Genomic DNA, 21,659 nt, shown 5'->3' with positions numbered 1-21,659 from the left:
ATTCTGCTCCAGCTGCCGCTGCTTCTTACTCAGCTCCAGCTGCATCCTACTCTGCTCCAGCTGAAGCTTCATACTCTGCTCCAGCTGCTTCCTACTCAGCTCCAGCTCAAGCTCAAGCTTCTTACTCAGCTGAATCTTACGATACTGGAGCATCTGCCCCAGCTCACTCTTTCTCCCAAGATGATGGTTATCGTTATAAGACCCACCGTCGCGTTGTTGTCCGCCGTAACCGTTTCTAGAAAGTTAATTGTTTGTTAATACTAATTAGCTGTGATTATTTGTTAAAAATGCCGATAAAAAATGTAATAATTAAAAATGGTTCACTTAGATCCAAAAATTAAATCTATCGTTTAAATGTAAATAGATTTTAGAGAAAAGTGGGGAGTCATCGTGGGACAAAGGTTACCATGCCCTGGGTGCACCCAGAGAAGGAATATGATCACCTCAAACATGTTTCAAGAGCAAAATGGTTTTTTTGGATGATGATCATGTAACATGTTCACTGCAACCATGTTATTTTCTCAGAAATTATGTATCTGTTTTCGGACAGCATGTTATGTTTGGCTAGAAAACAACATTTTTGCGACAAACATATTACATAGTCACCATCCAAAAATAACATTTTGCTCTTGAAACATGTTTGAGGTGATCATATTCCTTCTCTGGGTGTGCAAACATTATACATAAAAAATTAAATTTTGCCAGTAAATCATTGCTAAAATAAAAAGGTTACCTTGTGCTTAATTTGAGTAAGGTCGGCTAAAAAATAATGCTACCAAATTTAAAAAAATCGGACAATGCATATATATGGGAGCTATATCTAAATCTGAACCGATTTCCATGATTTTTCGCGCATATAGTTAGTACTATAGAAGATTGGATTAACTAAGTTTTAGTTGATAAATAAGGGTTTTACGGCCAAATAAGTGAAAATCGGGCTATACGTATATAGATAATGCTAAATCTGAATCGATTTCGATGATTTTTGGCACATATTGTTAGCACTATAGAAGATTAGAGTAGGGTAAGTTTTAGTACGATCGGATAATAAATAAGGGTTTTATGGCCAAATTTGTGAATATCGGGCGATACATATATATGAGAGCTATATTTAAGTCTGAATCGATTTCGATGACAGCCTTGAAGGGGGATGAAAACGATTTCCTTGTGCCAAATTTGACGCAACGAAATCGGATATAAGGGAGCTAAAGGGTGATTCTTTTGAGGTTAGGATTTTCATGCATTAGTATTTGACAGATCACGTGGGATTTCAGACATGGTGTCAAAGAGAAAGATGCTCAGTATGCTTTGACATTTCATCATGAATAGACTTACTAACGAGCCACAACGTCGAATTTTCAGTGAATGGGCCCTAGAAAAGTTGGCAGAAAATCCGCTTTTTTATCGACAAATTTTGTTCAGCGATGAGGCTCATTTCTGGTTGAATGGCTACGTAAATAAGCAAAATTGCCGCATTTGGAGTGAAGAGCAACCAGAAGCCGTTCAAGAACTGCCCATGCATCCCGAAAAATGCACTGTTTGGTGTGGTTTGTACGCTGGTGGTATCATTGGACCGTATTTTTTCAAAGATGCTGCTGGACGCAACGTTACGGTGAATGGCGATCGCTATCGTTCGATGCTAACAAACTTTTTGTTGCCAAAAATGGAAGAACTGAACTTGGTTGACATGTGGTTTCAACAAGATGGCGCTACATGCCACACAGCTCGCGATTCTATGGCCATTTTGAGGGAAAACTTCGGAGAACAATTCATCTCAAGAAATGGACCGGTAAGTTGGCCACCAAGATCATGCGATTTGACGCCTTTAGACTATTTTTTGTGGGGCTACGTCAAGTCGAAAGTCTACAGAAATAAGCCAGCAACTATTCCAGCTTTGGAAGACAACATTTCCGAAGAAATTCGGGCTATTCCGGCCGAAATGCTCGAAAAAATTGCCCAAAATTGGACTTTCCGAATGGACCACCTAAGACGCAGCCGCGGTCAAAATTTAAATGAAATTATCTTCAAAAAGTAAATGTCATGGACCAATCTAACGTTTCAAATAAAGAACCGATGAGATTTTGCAAATTTTATGCGTTTTTTTTAAAAAAAAGTTATCAAGCTCTTAACAAATCACCCTTTATATCTAAATTCTATCAGATTTCTTCCAAATTCAATATGGTTGGTCCTTGTGCCCAAACAATACCCTGTACCAAATGTAATCAAAATCAGTTAATAATTGCAATCCTAATCCTGCGAACAACAAATACATGGACAGATGGACGGACCCCAAGCGCTAGATCGACTCAGGAGGTGATTCTGAGTCCAATCATCAAATATCATCGGTTAGTAGAAAAGCACAACGGGACCCCTTTTATCGAAATCGGAAGATACATTTATATGGGAGCTATATCTAAATTCTATCAGATTTCTTCCAAATTCAATATGGTTGATTTCAATTCTAATCTGAATTTGAAAATTTAAGTTGTCGTTAATACGGATTTCAAGGTCTCGGATAGCACGTGAAGAAAAAATCAGAAAAAAACGAACAAGTTTATATGGCCATAACTTCGACCAGGCCGAAGTTTATGTACCCTCCACCATGGATTGCGTAGAAACTTCTTCTAAACACTGGCATCCACAATCGAATTACTTGGGGTAACGCTTGCCGATGGCAAGGTATCTTAAAACCTCCTAACACCGTCTTCTAAATTGTAAGTAATTCCATACGTGGTATGTATTAAATTAACAAAATTTTCTATAGAAATAAAATTTTAACAAAATTTCCCATAGAAATAAAATTTTGACAAAATTTTCTATAGAAATAAAGTTTTGACAAAATTTTGTATAAAAATTAAATTTTAACAAAATTTTCTATAGAAATAAAATTTTAACAAAATTTTCTATAGAACTAAAATTTTGACCAAATTTTCTTTAGAAATACAATTTTAACAAAATTTTCTATGGAAATAAAATGTTGGTAGATTATTTTATGATTATGAACCGATATGGACCAATTTTTGTGTGATTGGGGATCGGCTATATATAACTATAGACCGATATGGAACAATTTTGGTATGGTTGTTAGCGGCCATATACTAACACCACGTTCCAAATTTGAATGAATTTGGATGAATTGGATGAATTTTGCTCCCCCAAGAGGCTCCGGAGGTCAAATCTGGAGAACGGTTTATATGGAGGCTATATATAATTATGGACTGATATGGACCAATTCTGACACGGTTGTTAGAGACCATATACTAACACCATGTTCCAAATTTCAACCGAATCGGATGAAATTTGCTTCTCTTAGAAGCTCCGCAAGCCAAATCTGGGGATCGGTTTATATGGGGACCGATGTGGACTAGTTTTTGCATGGTTGTTAGAGACCATATACCAACACCATGTACCAAATTTCAGCTGGATCGGATGAATTTTGCTCCTCCAAAAGGCTGGGGATCGGTTTATATGGGGGCTGTATATAATTATGAACCGATGTGGACCAATTTTTGCACAGTTGTTAGAGACCACATACTTACACCATGTAGCAAATTTCAGCCGGATCGGATAAAATTTGCTTCTCTTAGAGGCTCCGCAAGCCAAATCTGGGGATCGGTTTACATGGGGGCTATATATAATTATGGACCGATGTGGACCAATTTTTGCATGGTTGTTATATACCATATACCAACATCATGTATCAAATTTTAACCGGATCGGATGAATTTTGCTCCTCCAAGAGGCTCCGCAAGCCAAATCTGAGCGTCGGTTTATATGGGGGCTATAAGTGATCCGATATGGCCCATTTTCAATACCATCCGACCTACATCAACAACAACTACTTGTGCCAAGTTTCAAGTCGATAGCTTGTTTCGTTCGGAAGTTATCCTGATTTCAACAGACGGACGGACGGACGGACGGATATGCTCAGATCGACTCAGAATTTCACCACGACCCATATATACTTTATGGGGTCTTAGAGCAATATTTCGATGTGTTACAAACGGAATGACAAAGTTAATATACCCCCCATCCTATGGTGGAGGGTATAATAAATTTAAATTTGTCTACTAGTGTCATGTATGCAAAACTAAAATTTAAAAGAGAATTGTGTCATCAATTCAATTCCTTGCTTCTTTGGCTCGGAATCGATCGATTCGCGGATTGAGTCAGAAGTCATTGAGCCGTATCCGTAAGTTGCCAGAAAGAAATAATGAACTCACAACCTGCCAAATATCTTCCAAATCGGTTCAGATTTAGATATAGCACACATATATATATGCACACTGTTAGAAAAATATGTTTTTCATATGTTCCGATATAAACAAAATGTGTTTCGGGCACAATTTTTAAACACAATATATTTAAGTGCCAACATGTAATGTTCCTAAACTAACACTAAATGTTTGGGACACATATGTTAATATGTTAAAATATATTATGTTTGGGGTATGAATGTTTCATAAAAATAATATGTGTGAATGTAAACATATATAAATTTACAAATTTCGAGCAAACATATATATGTTTACAATTTCTGTGAAACGGTTGTATGTTCTTTCGGAAAACTACTTTATGATAAGGCCAAAAATTTTATATGTTTAAGTCTAAATATTATTTAATTTGAATATTAAAATGAGTATTCGGAGTAAAGAGAATAGACATTCGGAACCAAGAGCATAGAGATTTGAAAAAAACAGCATGTGTTTTCGCCTTGAGAGGAGAATTTTATGTATGTGGGGACAAGTGTTTTGTTTGTCATTTTGGCATTATGGACACTCATTTTTTAACGGCCTTAAAGGTAAAAATGAAATTAAGTACAAAACACGATAAGTTTTAAAGGCATTTAAAATGGTGTTAAATGCTAGTAAAAAACGGTTCACGCCTAAATAAATTTATGTGTACATTATAAAATTATTTATGTATGTTTATACTCTTCTTTTGTTAGAGTTTTTGATTTTCTTCCAAAATTTCAAACTTTTATACCAAAAACAGTTTTTTGTTATAAAATTGTTATTTTTGCAAAAAAAATAATAATATTTTATCCAAAAGCTCAGTCCATTTCGTTTATATCAAGCACTGTTTCTGACTGTAAATTTTTAATAACCCACATTTCGAAGTTTCATTATAAAAATTTAATATAGTATAAATGTCTAAATTGCAAAAAAAAATGGTTCGGCCGGAGCAGGAATTGAACCCACGACCCTTTGCATGCAAGGCAGACATGCTAAGCACTGCTCCACGTGGCCAACAAATGTATGTTTCTTTTAAATAATGTTATGTTTGCATGGGCTCGTGGGCGCTGCAAAGTATGCTATATAAATGTAACTTGTAACGATAATTGTCTACTGGTGACTATAACTACTACGTAGCCCAGTGGATAGTGTGTTGGCTTACAAACTGTATGGGCCTCGGTTCGATTCTCCGCCCAGGCGAAAGGTAAAATTAAAAAAAATATAAAATTGAATAATTTCTTCAACATTATTTGTATTACAGAAAAAGGTGCCAAGAACTTAAAATTTCGTGGAAGTGAAAATTATGTGAGGGAATGAGCACAATCTTCTTTGGGGAAAATTCTTCCAAGCATATAATATTTTTGGGCTCAAAATGCTTCCAAACATATAATATGTTCACATAAAACAAACATATTAATATTTCGGCAGTATCCAATAATATATGTGCTTCCTGCAAAATATGTTTGGAACATATGTTAAAGAAGCGATTTTTTTTGAGGGTGCACATTTATGCCCGATTTTCTAAAATTGGTAGCCTTATTTTTTAGCCTATCTTACTAAAATCGATCTTACTCAAATTTAGCACAAGTTAACCTCTGGTATCAATCAAACCTGCAAAATATTAAATTTTGAATTAGAGTGAAAATGTTACTCAAATTTAAAATTGAAAATTTGGGGAATTTTAACTAAAATGTAATAATTTCCATGAACTAAAATAAAGTTAAATCGACTAGTTTAAATTATTACCCGATGGTATTTAGACTTACATGTAGCTCCTTCATAAATAAATTGCTGCAAATTTGGATTTATTGATCATACTAATTGGACGATTTCCTCTTTTTAATAATGGAATCAATATTAGTGGCATACTAACTCTGTAAGTGCCAAATCAACTATAGCTCCTAATATCAGACATATCTTATTTCTATAATTTTGAAGAAATACTAAAGCCATGTCAAAAAAAAAAAATTAGTAAAATAATGTAATCAATTGGGCCATGAAATGAAAATGTTCTTTCGTGTAAAGATGTCCATTTTTACGTCGAGTCACTTAACTTTAAGGACAAATCGATTTCATTGAAAGTTTTTTTTTCGACTTTTGGAAATGCATCTTCCAATTTAAAAAACAATAACTCTTTGGCCTCCCCATAATAATATTTTTTCAGTAAATATGCCGGCAAAAAGATTTTCCTTGAGACGCAAAGTTGATAGAACAAACCCAACTCATTCTTCTTGGCCAGACAATCTAATTTTGAGAACACTTCAACATTTATCATTCAATGTGTAGGGGTAGGTAGGGGTTATTTGTTTTGTTTGAAATATTACACAAAGCAAAACCACATATTAATAAAATATATAAAACATTAATCTTGAATTCCTTTGATATTTTACGCAATTTGTTATATTTTAGATTGTCTGTGATTTTTTGGTCAACATTATGGTTATAATTATTTCGCGATTAATATTAATTTAACCTCAAGGCTCATTGAATTCAATGAACTCTTCTTTTTTGCCTTTTTATTCAAAAACAAAACGGAGAAGTTCTTGCAAAGCTTATAAAAAATCCATAAGAAATTAAAATCGCATGCTTGTACTTTGTCAATGTGACTGACCACCAAAAAATAATAAAAAAATATAATACAAATTATTTCAGTGCTATAAATTTTTAAGTGATGACACTACTCCAATGTTTTCAATAAATCTTCGTTTGTATTCAACTCAGCGTCTCAAAACAGCGTCTAGACGTCTACCGTTGATGCTCCATTTAATTTGTTTGCTATTTAAGATTTGACCACATTAATTTATCATTTCTCACTACGGATATAAATGAAGAGAACTCGCATTGGAAGTAAATCAATTCGAACTAAGAAGGTGAATTTGTTGGTGGTTAATGGCACCCAAAAATAGAATAATGCATTAGATGGGTGAACAATTAAACCAAAGAAATAACACTAGACTACAAACTGTTATCTTATCGCTTACAACAGAGAGCTGGAATACGTTAAGCATACCACTGAAAATATATCCACTATGCGCCAAAAATTTGACGGCATGCTGTTAGTACAACTAAAAAAAAAGAAGAAATTTTAAAGTTTTGGTCAGGGATCCGGAGCGGAGCAAGCCCTTTTTTTGCCGGAGCGGGAGCGGCATTTCTAAAATCCGGAGCGGAGCGGTTTCCAAATGAAAAACCGCTCCGCTCCGAATAAAATATTACTTGAATGAAATGTGTAACTTTGAAATTACACTGTGTAGGTAATTTCAAATATAGCTAGTACTTAGAGTAGTGTGAGTAAATGTTTAAAATGTACGATATGTATTTTTGTACGTACGTACATTGGGGAAAACACAACGTGTTTTTTTAGTATTTGTTTTCAAAAACGGCAAATGTCAAAATATATCTCTAGTATGTGTTGTAAAAGTAACAACAGTACTTTCGATCAATTTCATCCCGTATTACTACAAAGATGTTTGTAATGAACGTCAAATAAATGCAATTAAACGATCTTATTTATATTTAATTTTTTAGTTTTCTACACTGAAAAAAATATTGTCGTGAAGTCAAAGATTTCATGTCCTTAAAATAGGAATACAAATTTTGCTTAACATGGAAGACGCATTTCTCTAAAATAAAGTTTTTTTCCTTGTCCAAAAGTCAATAAACTTTTGAATGAAGTTGTAATTGTCCTTATAATTAAGTGATTTTACTTAAAAATGTGTATCATAACATGAAAGATAAAATTTTTGAGGTAAGGTCAACGTGACTTTAATAATTAAGAAAAATTCTTTAAAATAATAAAATTGTCTTTTAATTTGTTTCCTTTTTGCATCTTGCCTACAAAGCAAAAAATCGTTAAAAAATAAGACATGTTTTTCAACACTTTATTTTAAAGACGCTTTTTACTTGAAACATAGCATAATTTCTACTGGAAGTCGAGTCTTAATATGGAAAAAAAAATAACTCGTTAACTCGTTTTTAAAGGATTTTGATAACAACTGACGAAAAAAATCTAAAAAAAAAATGAAAAATTAACATTTGCATCCTAGAAGCAAGTACATAACCCCCAAATTTAAAAGATAATTGCGTCTTTAAAGTATCCTTACTTGTATTCTCCGCTTCTTTGGCTCGGAATTAATACCCAAACTGTTAAAGTAAAGACAAAATCTTTGGAACCGGGCATGCTTTTTTTCAGAGTAAGGACATTCATATTTGCTTTACTATTGTACTATATCCTAGCATTCTCTTATTTCTGATATTAGTTCTCGAAAATTTAATTAAAATTATGGATAGTTTCAATTTTGGTTGAAAAATGTGCGCATATACATTTATTTTAATATTTTCTCACATTGAAAACTAATGACTTCATTTGTATTATTGCATGTTATCTACTTTTTTGAGAACGAACATTTCTTAAAAACGCTGTTCGAAAATGTATTTTTACAATAAAGGGGAAAAAAGCGAAATTAAGTAACACTAGATCTGAGTAAGAATATTCGTAGGTATACCACGGACTGATTTCGATGGAGGTTGTTGCAAACATAAACATACACACACACATTACAAATATAACAAAACCTCTTCTCTACGTCTGTTGCAAAACAAAAAAAAAAGAAACTTTCGGCGAGTAGTTACTTCTACTCTGTGTATAGACTTTCAATTCCAATCTGCGTTGCCGTATTGGTCCGATCGGACCAAAATTGGTTCAAAAGATTTCTAATTTTTAAATTTGGTCCGATGGTCGGACCAAACAGAATTTGGTCCATTTTGGTCCATTTTCATAAATTTGGTTTCTATCACATATTAAATAGTACATGGTGCACCGCAAAGAATATTGTCGGGAGGCCAAATATTTCACATGCTTAAAATACGAATACGAATTTTGCTTAGAATAGAAGACGTATTTCTCTGAAATAAAGTTTTTTCCTTGTCTAAAAGTCTCTAAACTTTTCAAATAAGGCTGTTTGTCCTTATAGCTAAGTGATTCGACATAAAAATGTGTATCCTAACATGAATGAAAATTTCGTTTTAATGAAGTCAAAATGGATTTAATATTTCTGAAAAAATCTTCAAAATTAATAAAATGTTTCAACACACTGTTTTAAAGTCATTATACCCTAAACCACATAGTGGTTAGTGTATAATAAGTTTGAGTGCCAAAAAATGTGCCTACCAGAAATATTGATTTTAGACCCCATAAAATATATACCGATCGACTCAGAATCACCTCCTGAGTCGATCTAGCGCTTGGTGTCCGTCTGTCCATGTATTTGTTGTTCACAGGATTCCGGTCGCAATTATTAATCGATTTCGATGAAATTTGGTACAGGGAGTTTTTTGGGCACAAGGACGAACGCTATTGAATTTGGAAGAAATCGGATCAAATTTAGATATAGCTCCCATATATATGTATCGCCCGATTTCGACAAATGGGGTCACGCTGTGCCCCCATAAAATAAAACTCAATTGAACAAATAATACAATGTTTGTACTATAATTTTCTCGAAGAGGAGCGGAGCGATTTTTTTTTTCTCGGAGCGGAGCGTGGAGCGGAGCGATTTAGTTTTCTCCGGAGCGGGAGCGGAGCGAAAAAATGGACCGCTCCGGATCCCTGGTTTTGATCAATAGTTTTAAGAGTTAAGAACCGAGACAATAATATTTCCAATGAGGAAACATATTGGAGATGTATACAGAGAGTTAATTCATTCTTTCAAAGAATTACCAAAACAGATTTTGAATCTTGAATTTTTGCACAGTTGGAAAAATTAGTCCTGAGGTTAAAATCTTAATATTTTAATCTGGTTGGTCTTGCAAAGTGCATCAGATTTGAAATTTTTTGTACATCTTATTTTATTTGGCCTTTGTTTTGTACCCAATGGACAGTGGAATAGTGGTACGTGAAAAAAAATAAAATTTTTTGTAAAAATGCAATGTAGCAATGCAAAACAAAAAGTATATGATACACTGAAAAAACAGTGAACCCACCAGGAAGAAAAATTTTGGTTAATTTTAGAAAATTTCGATTATTTTTAGAAAATTTTAACTAAACAGTATTACAAACACTGATATCACGCCGATATCACAAAAATAAGTAAATGACATATTCAAGAAAATGTATTGGACATAATTAATTTTTTTCACTTGTTAAAGAATATTTTATAGTTTGAAGGAAAAAATTGGAGTTCAAAATTGCAAGAATGTCTTTATTGCCATACGAAGTTAAAGATGGGCGAATTATTGGTAAAATTTACAAAATTTAAGAAATTCTGAACTATTTTGCGGGAGACACGATTTTAGTTAATCGTTATGCTTCATTTCTGTATAATTTTTTCCTCTTTTTTTTAATTAATTTATTAACGTATGCAAAAAATATTAAAGTCATGGAAACTTTCTTAAAATGTAATAATTCCATAAACTAAATGTGAGTTAAATCGGGTTTAGTGAAATATAGGGTTCACTTTTTTTCTTGAGTGTAACTAGGGACATCAGAATAAAGTATTGATTAAAATTCAATTATCGGGGAAATATGAATCTACACTGGAAAGAATCAAGCCAGGTTCCAAAGATTTTGATACATAGCCAACACTGAAAAAACAGTAAACCCACCAGGAGAGAACATTTTAGTTTTTAGAAAAAATAGATTAATTTTAGAAAATTGTAATAGAAACGCGGATGTCACGCTGATTTCTACGAAAGACTGTCATCCACAAATTTCAACTCACTCGGATGAAATTTGCTCCTCCAAGAGGCTCCAAAACCAAATCTCGGAATCGGTTTATGTGGGGGCTATAAATGATTATGGACTGATATGGACCACTTTTGGAATGGTTGTTAAATATCATATACTACCACCACGTACCAAATTTCAACCAGATCGGATGAATTTTGCTTCTCCAAAAGGCACCGGAGGTCAAATCTGGCGATCAGTTTATATGGGAGCTATATGTAATTATGGACTGATAGGAACCAATTCCTGCATGGTTGTTGGATACCACACTGAAAAAAATATTGTCGTGCGGTCAAAGATTTCATGTCTTTAAAATACAAATGCAAATTTTGCTTACCATAGAAGACGCATTTCTCAAATATAAAGTTGTTTTACTTGTCCACAAGTCGATAAACTTTTCAATGAAGTCGTACTGTCCTTATAATTAAGCGATTTGACTTAAAAATGGGTATCGTAACATGAAAGAAAAAATGTTTGGGCTAAGGTCAACTTGACTTTAATAATTCAGAAAAGTTCTTTAAATTTAATGAAATTGTCTTTAAATTTGTTGTCTTTTTGCATCTTGACTACAAAGCAAAAAATCGTTCAAATATAGGACATGTTTTTCAAAACTTTATTTTAAAGACGTTTTTTACTTGAAACATAGCATAATTTCTACTGGAAGTCGAGTCTTAATTTGGGAAATAAAGTTGTCGTTAGCTCGTTTTTAAAGGACTTTGATAGCATATAAAGAAAAAAGCTGAAAAAGTGAAAAATTAAAATTTGCTTCCTAGAAGCAAGTACACAAAACCCGATTTTAAAAGAGAATTGTGTCTTAAAAGTATCCTTACTTGTATGCTCCGCTTCTTTGGCTCGGAATCAATACCAAAATTTTTAAAGTAAAGACAAAATCTTTGGAACCGGGTATGCTTTTTTTTCAGTGCATATACTAACATCACGTACCAAATTTCAACCGAATGGGAAGAATTTTGCTCTTCGAGGGTGCTCCGGAGGTCAAATCTGGGGATCGGTTTATATGGGGCCTATATATATAATTATGGACCGATATCGACCAATTTTTGCATGGGTGTTTGAGGCCATATATTAACATCACGTACCAAATTTCAACTGAATCAGATGAATTTTGGTCTTCCAAGAGGCTCCGGAGTTCAAATCTGGTGATCAGTTTATATGGGGGCTATATATAATTATGAACCGATATGGACCAGTTTTTGCATGGTCATTAGAGACCATATACTAACATCATGTACCAAATTTCAGCCGGATCGGATGAAATTTGTGTCTCTTAGAGGCTCTGCAAGCCAAATCGGGGGATCGGTTTATATGGGGGCTATATATAATTATGGACCGATGTGGACCAATTTTTGCACGGTTGTTAGAGACCATATACTAACACCATGTATCGAATTTCAGCCGGATCGGATGAAATTTGTTTCTCTTAGAGGCTCTGCAAGCCAAATCGGGGGATCGGTTTATATGGGGGCTATATATAATTATGAACCGATATGGACCAATTTTTGCATGGTCATTAGAGACCATATACTAACATCATGTACCAAATTTCAGCCGGATCGGATGAAATTTGTGTCTCTTAGAGGCTCTGCAAGCCAAATCGGGGGATCGGTTTATATGGGGGCTATATATAATTATGGACCGATGTGGACCAATTTCCGCATGGTTGTTAGAGACCATAACTAACACCATTTTCCAAATTTCAGCCGGATCGGATGAAATTTGCTTCTCTTAGAGGCCTCGCAAGCCAAATTTGGGGGTCCGTTTATATGGGTGCTATACGTAAACGTGGACCGATATGGCCCATTTGCAATACCGTCCGACCTACATCAATAACAACTACTTGTGCCAAGTTTCAAGTCGATAGCTTGTATCGTTCGGAAGTTAGCGTGATTTCAACAGACGGACGGACGGACATGCTCAGATCGACTCAGAATTTCACCACGACCCAGAATATATATACTTTATTGGGTCTTAGAGCAATATTTCGATGTGTTACAAACGCAATGACAAAGTTAATATACCCCCCATCCTATGGTGGAGGCTATAAAAAGTGTTGTTCCACCAAGACAACGCACCGTGACACAAGTCATTGAGAACGATGGCAAAAATTCATGAATTGGGCTTCGAATTGCTTCCCCACCCACCGTATTCTCCAGATCTGGCCCTTCGCGACTTTTTCTTGTTCTTAGACCTCAAAAGGATGCTCGCAGGGAAAAATTTTGGCTGCAATGAAGAGGTGACCGCCGAAACTGAGGCCTATTTTGAGGCAGAACCGAAGGAGTACTACCAAAATGGTATCAAAAAATTGGAAGGTCATTATAATCTTGTATCGCTCTTTAAGGGGACTATGTTCAATAATAAAAACGAATTTTGACAAAAAATGTGTTTTTCTTTGTTAGACCGGGGACTTATCAGCCAACCTGTTAATTACTTGTGTTTTCGTTGTAGAGGTTTGTTATGAACAGCCCAAAACATGTTTTAAAGGCAAAATTTTATTCTTGGACGGTAAAAGTGGAAAATGTTTGTCGCAAACATGTCATTTTCTCGAAAATTATGTATCTATATCGGCAACCATAACGTTTAAATTGCATTTCCATACCGATAGGTTTGAAAATCTTTCATATTAGGTCAATATTTTTTTAGTTCAAAGGATTACATATTATTAAGAATTTTTTTCTATAAAAATGGTATTTTAATGAAAAGAAAGTTCAGAAACTTTGATTTAAAATTTTTACTATGTTCAGGAGACGATTCATTCATTCTCTCTCTTCGTTAATGTCGTATGTATTTGAAATGAGACAAATTTCATTTAAAATAAAATTTAAAGAAATAATTTTAAAATTGGCTGAGATACTGGATTTTTAGATTAACGGTAAAAATAAAGGCTAATACTTATTTTGAAGATTTTGTATCTTTGGATTAAAAGTTTTTTTGTTTGAAATTAAGAAAATATTTGTTACTGTTTTAATTTAGATTCTTTTAAAACTTACTTAAGAATCAATTCAAATATGGTAGTTTTACATTTTTTTTTATCTTTTGCTTTTTGCTAACGATTTCCTAATTGCTAACGATTAAGAGATAAATGAATACAAAAATAGAGTAAATTTGCCTAATAAGTATTTACCAAACATATTTTGAAAGCTAATCAATACAAGAAGAGAAACTATAAAGATGCTTTAACGTTTATGATAGGTACTTCAGTGCTTACTACGAGAGGCTTTCCGACTTAAACAAAGGGGCAGTTGATTGATATTTGTGTGTCCGATAAGTGTTTCTTTTATCATAGAACAACCGGAATCAAAATTTTAGCGTAGTTTCTCCACTTTGAAAAAGAATTTCAATATACGATTTCGTATTTGTATAAAACAGAGTTTATCTCTAGACAAAATCATCATTCAATATTGAATTCTTCATTCATTAGGATACAACTCAAGCAAACATAAAATGGTTAGTAAGAATAGAAATGATTGTGTTAAAGTATTAAGGTCTTTTTGTTTTTTTTTTTTTTTTTTAATAGAAAATCTCCATTGCCTTCGCTTTGTTCGCCACTGCTGCTGCTCAGCTCAGCAGTGAATATTTGCCACCAAATGCTGGTGCTATTGCAGATGTCAGTGAATTCAGTGTAGCTGCTTCTGCGCCCGCTCCTGAGGCTCTATTCTCTGTGGAATCCTTCGATAGCGAAGCTGCTTCTGCTCCAGCTCATTCCTTCTCTGAAGATGATGGCTATCGTTATAAGACCCAACGCCATCGTGTAATTCGTCGTCAACGTCGTGATGTAGCTACTGAATATTTGCCACCAGCGGCTTCAACTCCTTCAGCTGTATATGATGCTCCAACTGCTTTATATTCTGCTCCTGTTGAAACCTATTCGGCCCCAATTGAATCTGAATACTTCACCCCTGCTGAAACTTACGATGTCGAAGCTTCTTCTCCTGCCCATTCATTCTCGAATGACGATGGTTATCGTTACAAGACACAACGTCGTGTTGTCGTACGTCGTAACCGTTACTAAAAAAATTTAAACTGTGATATTCGAAATTGTTAAAAGATATATTTGCAATGAGTTGTTTTATAACTATAAATAATAATAAATTTATCAAAATTTAATTTATGATTGATACATTTCATTAAGGGATTTATTGTTTCTTCTTATGCATGGGTTAGGTGGAAGATCGATGTATCAGGCTCACTAAGACTAAGACAGTCCATTGTGATACCACAGTGGTGAACTTCTCTCTTACCACTGCTCGATTCCATGTTAAGCTCAATGACAAGGAACCTCCTTTTTATAGCCGAGTGCGAACGGCATCCCACATTGCAGTGATCCCACTTAGAGATGCTTTGAAACACTCGAAAATGTCACCAGCATTACTGAAGGGGGTTAATCCACCGCTGAAAAACTTTTTGGAATTCGGTCATCTTATGCATGCTTTTAAAAATTGTAAATTCCTCATTAAAATGGAGCCAACTGAAAATGTTTTAAATACCATTAAAATATTTGGTTATTTTAATGAATCTACAGAGAAAAATCGGCAGTATTTTTCCAATTAAAATTTTGATTGAATTTAAACAAATGCAATTAAACATATAATTAATTCAACAAATTTTTAATCGCTATAAAATCAATCACAGAAACTAATTAAAATAATTATTTGTTTAATTGGATCGTATAATTTCTTGAAGTCGGTGGTTGATTAATTTCATGATTGAAGACAAATTTTTGTTCAATATAATTTTCAATGATCATTTTCACAATCTTAATAAAAAATATCAATTTATTCAATAAAAAAATTTGTTCGCTCATATTAAATGACTTGGTCTATTGCGATTATTTAAAATTCCAAATTTTATATTCGTGATTTTTCCTACTTTTTAAAAATAACGAAGTAATACTTTCCCCTTTTTGGAATTAACAATTGTTAAAATTTATTTACTGGTATACGAAATTCAAGTCAGAAAAAAATTTCAATAAATTTAGAAAATAATTATTATAATTTATGAAAGATTTATTAATTTTAGAAGAATATTAACTATTTTGAGCGAATTTCCAATTTAAAAGAATTGTGAAGTACACTGAAAAAAATATTGACCTAATATGGAAGATTATGTAACTTAAATTTGAGGACTCAAAATTTACGCAATGCTAAGGACAAAATTGTTTAAAACAATGAAATTTTAATTACAAGAAAATTTATAATCCTTGCTTCAAAATTTTTTTCATTAAATTTAGGACACAAATCTTGAAATTTTGCGTCTCTCTGCTGAAGTAAAGGGTGATTTGTTAAGAGCTTGATAACTTTTTTTTTAAAAAAAACGCATAAAATTTGCAAAATCTCATCGGTTCTTTATTTGAAACGTTAGATTGGTCCATGACATTTACTTTTTGAAGATAATTTCATTTAAATGTTGACCGCGGCTGCGTCTTAGGTGGTCCATTCGGAAAGTCCAATTTTGGGCAACTTTTTCGAGCATTTCGGCCGGAATAGCCCGAATTTCTTCGGAAATGTTGTCTTCCAAAGCTGGAATAGTTGCTGGCTTATTTCTGTAGACTTTAGACTTGACGTAGCCCCACAAAAAATAGTCTAAAGGCGTCAAATCGCATGATCTTGGTGGCCAACTTACCGGTCCATTTCTTGAGATGAATTGTTCTCCGAAGTTTTCCCTCAAAATGGCCATAGAATCGCGAGCTGTGTGGCATGTAGCGCCATCTTGTTGAAACCACATGTCAACCAAGTTCAGTTCTTCCATTTTTGGCAACAAAAAGTTTGTTAGCATCGAACGATAGCGATCGCCATTCACCGTAACGTTGCGTCCAACAGCATCTTTGAAAAAATACGGTCCAATGATTCCACCAGCGTACAAACCACACCAAACAGTGCATTTTTCGGGATGCATGGGCAGTTCTTGAACGGCTTCTGGTTGCTCTTCACTCCAAATGCGGCAATTTTGCTTATTTACGTAGCCATTCAACCAGAAATGAGCCTCATCGCTGAACAAAATTTGTCGATAAAAAAGCGGATTTTCTGCCAAATTTTCTAGGGCCCATTCACTGAAAATTCGACGTTGTGGCAGATCGTAAGTCTATTCATGATGAAATGTCAAAGCATACTGAGCATCTTTCTCTTTGACACCATGTCTGAAATCCCACGTGATCTGTCAAATACTAATGCATGAAAATCCTAACCTCAAAAGAATCACCCTTTAGTAGATATTTGAAGTAAGGCAAATTTTCCTTAAAATAAAGAAAAAAATGATTAATTTAAAGAAATCGTCTTTAACTCAACCGTTGTTCTTCAATGTTGTTCTTGGGATGTTCTTGCCCATAAGGTATAGATTTCGGCCAGTTACCATAAATTAATAAATTTTAGGTAGCTCTTGTCAAAGGATTGGCATGTTAAAAAAAAATAAAATTAAACAAAACAAAATTCACAGGGTAACTGTCACGTAAGCCACACCCGTAGCAAAAAATTCGTTTTGGTTCCAAGCAGTCCATAAAAGTATGACCCGCGGAGTCACAATTCCAACATTTAAATGCGCTGACCTCACAATCTTTGGCTAGGAAAATCCTTAAAAGAAGGGCAAAATCTTTGGATCCAAGTAAACTTTTTTTAGTGTATATATAAAACTTGTTTTCTAATTTTTAGTTCATGTCATTAAAAAAAATATATTAATTAATACTTATAAAAATTTCCCATATTAGGCAAATTTAAACTTAAATCTTCTTATTTTCATGAATTAAATTGAAGTTAATTCTCCTGTAGGTATTTTTGTTGACTGTTTTCTGGGCGTATACAGGGGCTACTAAGTAATATCGCCGACATTAAATAGAAACAAGTATAAACGGCCGTAAGTTCGGCCAGGCCGAATCTTATGTACCCTCCACCATGGATTGCGTAGAAACTTCTACGAAAGACTGTCATCCACAATCGAATTACTTGGGTTGTGGTATCTAAAATCGTTTTCTAAATTGTGAGTTAGTCCATATGTGGTATACACTAGACAAAAAAAGTATATGTAGGTAAGTCTACAAATAATTACGAATCGATATGGACTTTTGCACGGTACGTAGGGTGCCAGAATTGAAATATGGGGGTCGCTTATATGGGGGCTATATACAATTATTGATATGGACCAATTTTTGTGTGATTGGAGATCGATTTATCTGAGGGCTATATATAACTATAGACCGATATGGACCTAGTTAGGCATGGTTGTTAACGGCCATATACTAGCACAATGTACCAAATTTCAACTGACTCGGATGAAATTTGCTCCTCCCAGAGGCTCCAGAACCAAATCTCGGGATCGGTTTATATGGGGGCTATATATAATTATCTACCGATGTGGACCAATTTTTGCACGGTTGTTAGAGACCATATACTAACACCATGCACCAAATTTCAGCCAGATCGCATGAAATTCGCTTCTCTTAGAGGCCTCGCAAGCCAAATCGGGGGATCGGTTTATATGGGGGCTATATATAATTATGGACCGATGTGGACCAATTTTTGCATGGTTATTAGAAACTGTATACTAACACCATGTACCAAATTTCAGCCGGATCGGATGAAATTTTCTTCTCTTAGAGGCCTCGCAAGCCAAATCGGGGGATCGGTTTATATGGGGCTATATATAATTATGGACCGATGTGGACCAATTTTTGCATGGTTGTTAGGGACCATATACTACCACCATGTACCAAATTTCAGCCGGTTCGGATCAAATTTGATTCTCTTAGAGGCCTCGCAAGCCAAATCGGGGGATCGGTTTATATGGGGGCTATATATAATTATGGACCGATGTGGACCAATTTTTGCATGGTTGTTAGAGACCATATACTAACACCATGTACCAAATTTCAGCCGGATCGGATGAAATTTGCTTCTCTTAGAGGCCTCACAAGCCAAATTTGGGGGTCCGTTTATATGGGGGCTATATATAATTATGGACCGATATGGCCCATTTGCAATACCATCCGACCTACATCAATAACAACTATTTGTGCCAAGTTTCAAGTCGATAGCTTGTTTCGTTCGGAAGTTAGCGTGATTTCAACAGACGGACGGACGGACATGCTCAGATCGACTCAGAATTTCACCACGACCCAGAATATATATACTTTATTGGGTCTTAGAGCAATATTTCGATGTGTTACAAACGGAATGACAAAGTTAATATGCCCCCCATCCTATGGTGGAGGGTATAAAAAACTGCCACAATATTTCGAATAAAAAAATTAATAGTAATAAATTTATAATCTAAATTAACATATAGAATTTTATTTTTATTCCAATAAATAATAGTTTATAAATTTTTAATTAAAATAGTAATATATATGGCCGTAAGTTCGGCCGTGTTGACAAAATTTTCTATAGAAATAAAATTTTGACAAAATTTTCTATGGCAATAAAATTTTGGTAGATTATTTTCGGCTCTTAGAGGCACCGCAAGCCAAACCTGGGCATCGGTTTATATGGGGGCTATATATAATTATGGAACGATGTGGACCAATTTTTGTATGGTTGTTAGAGACCATATACTAACACCATGTACCAATTTTCAACCGCATCAGATAAATTTTGCTCCTCCAAGAGGCTCCGCAAGCCAAATCTGAACGTCGGTTTATATGGGGGCTATACGTAAAAGTGGTCCGATATGGCCCATTTGCAATACATACCATCCGACCTACATCAATAACAACTACTTGTGCCAAGTTTCGAGTCGATAGCTTGTTTCGTTCGGAAGTTAGCGTGATTTCAACAGACGGACGAACGGACTGACATGCTCAGATCGACTCAGAATTTCACCACGACCCAGAATATATATACTTTATGCGGTCTGAGATCAATATTTCGAAGTGTTACATACGGAATGACAAAGTTAATAAAGGATGGGGGGTATCATATGGTGGAGGGTATAAAAAAGGAAAAGTGATATGTTTGTGCAAATTTATGGAGGCAAAGTAGGCTTTTAAAAACCTTGTTTTCGGGAAGTTCAAGTGTAAATCACATTGGGTTTAGTGAATTATCCGCATTTATTCTGATATTTGGTTGATCTTTTGCTGATGAGGTATGTGGGAGTTCCGAGTTGCAGTCTAAAGAGATTTGTTCAAATAAATTTAACAAACATGATTTTCCTCTGTTGGTTAAGGTACTCTTGTAGTTTTATCAATGTATGGTTTCAAGGTGAAATCAAAACAATAATTAAAATATTTCAAATTAAAAATTTTGGTGAGAAATAAAGACTTTTCACTGGTTCATTTATTTCAAATCCAATTTCATTTACACAAATTCAATGAATAATCCAAATTATAATTATAATCAGCAAATATACACTCAAAAAAGTTAACTCTCTATTTAACTTCATAGAAATGATTAGATTTTAATTATGCATTTCTCCAATATAAGAAAATTTACTTGACATTAATAATTTTTAGAAAGGCGAATAATCTATAAACAAATGGAGCATAGGAACTTTCTTAATTCATATTTGCCACAAAATAGTTGAGAATTTCTTAAAATTTGTAAATTTTATTACAAATGCGACCATCTGGAACTTCGTACGGGGCTATAGAAAATTTTGCAATTTTGAACTCCAGGTTTTTTATTCAAACTATGAAATATTCTTGAACTAGTAAAAGAAAATAATTATGTCTAATAATTCTTCTTGAATTCGTAGACAAATATTTAGCTATTTTTGAGATATCGGCGTTTCTAATACAGTTTAGTCAAAATGTTCTACAGTTTAATTAAAATGTTAAAATTTTCCGCTGTCTATATGAGATTCCAAATCATTTGGTTGAGGGTGAAATCACCGTAAGTGTTTTGAAAGTAAAAAAAAATCTGTACAAGTCTTTCAACGACGATGAGTGGTGCTTAATATCTCAATATGAGAGGCTTGCAAGCATAAAAACAAATTTGATTGATATATATTCTTTGTGTGCTTACCATAGAACGACCGGAATTAAATTTGTAGCACATTTTCCACGCATTGTTCATAATAGCAAAATGCTTTATTTTCTTGTGTATAAAATAGAGTTTATCTCTAAACAAAATCATCATTCAACTTTGAAGTCTTCATACATTAAGATATAACTCAGGAAAAAAATGGTTAGTGAGAATAGATCTAATGGTGTTAAGATATTAAGATCATTTTGTTGTTGTTGTTGTTTTTTTTTTTATAGAAAATCTCGATTGCCTTCGCTTTGTTCGCCACTGCTGCTGCTCAGCTCAATAATGAATATTTGCCACCTAATACTGGTGCTATTGCAGATGTCAGTGGATTTAGTGTAGCTGCTTCTGCTCCCGCTCCTGAGGCTCTATTCTCTGTGGAATCCTTCGATAGTGAAGCTGCTTCTGCTCCAGCTCACTCCTTCTCTGAAGATGATGGCTATCGTTATAAGACCCAACGCCATCGTGTAATTCGTCGTCAACGTCGTGATGTAGCTACTGAATATTTGCCACCCGCAGCTTCAACTCCTTCAGCTGTATATGATGCTCCAACTGCTTTATATTCTGCTCCTGTTGAAACCTATTCAACCCCAGTTGAATCTGAATACTCCACTCCTTCTGAAACTTACGATGTCGAAGCTTCAGCTCCAGCCCATTCATTCTCGAATGACGATGGTTATCGTTACAAGACACAACGTCGTGTTGTTGTGCGTCGCAACCGTTACTAGAAAATTGAAA

General features: G+C 34.3%; 1 protein-coding gene across 1 annotated transcript; it reads left to right on the top strand.

Annotated features, from left to right (window-relative positions):
- Positions 1 to 287: 287 nt before the first annotated feature.
- LOC142235866 (uncharacterized) lies at positions 288 to 21,649 on the top strand. Its single transcript, XM_075307119.1, has 3 exons — positions 288 to 302; positions 14,489 to 14,962; positions 21,155 to 21,649. The coding sequence occupies exons 1-3, from the start codon at positions 288 to 290 to the stop codon at positions 21,647 to 21,649; spliced, it is 984 nt and encodes a 327-aa protein (XP_075163234.1).
- Positions 21,650 to 21,659: the final 10 nt, after the last annotated feature.

Source organism: Haematobia irritans, chromosome 4 (genome assembly GCF_050003625.1).
Source record: "Haematobia irritans isolate KBUSLIRL chromosome 4, ASM5000362v1, whole genome shotgun sequence".
NCBI classification, from domain to species: Eukaryota; Metazoa; Arthropoda; class Insecta; order Diptera; family Muscidae; genus Haematobia; species Haematobia irritans.
This window is presented reverse-complemented; position numbering and strand designations above follow the sequence as displayed.

Excerpts from the sequence above, each read along its gene's own strand:
- LOC142235866 (XM_075307119.1), top strand. Across the intron at positions 14,963-21,154 it reads AGACACAACGTCGTGTTGTC|AAAATCTCGATTGCCTTCGC; the intron begins GTACGTCGTAAC and ends TTTTTTTTATAG.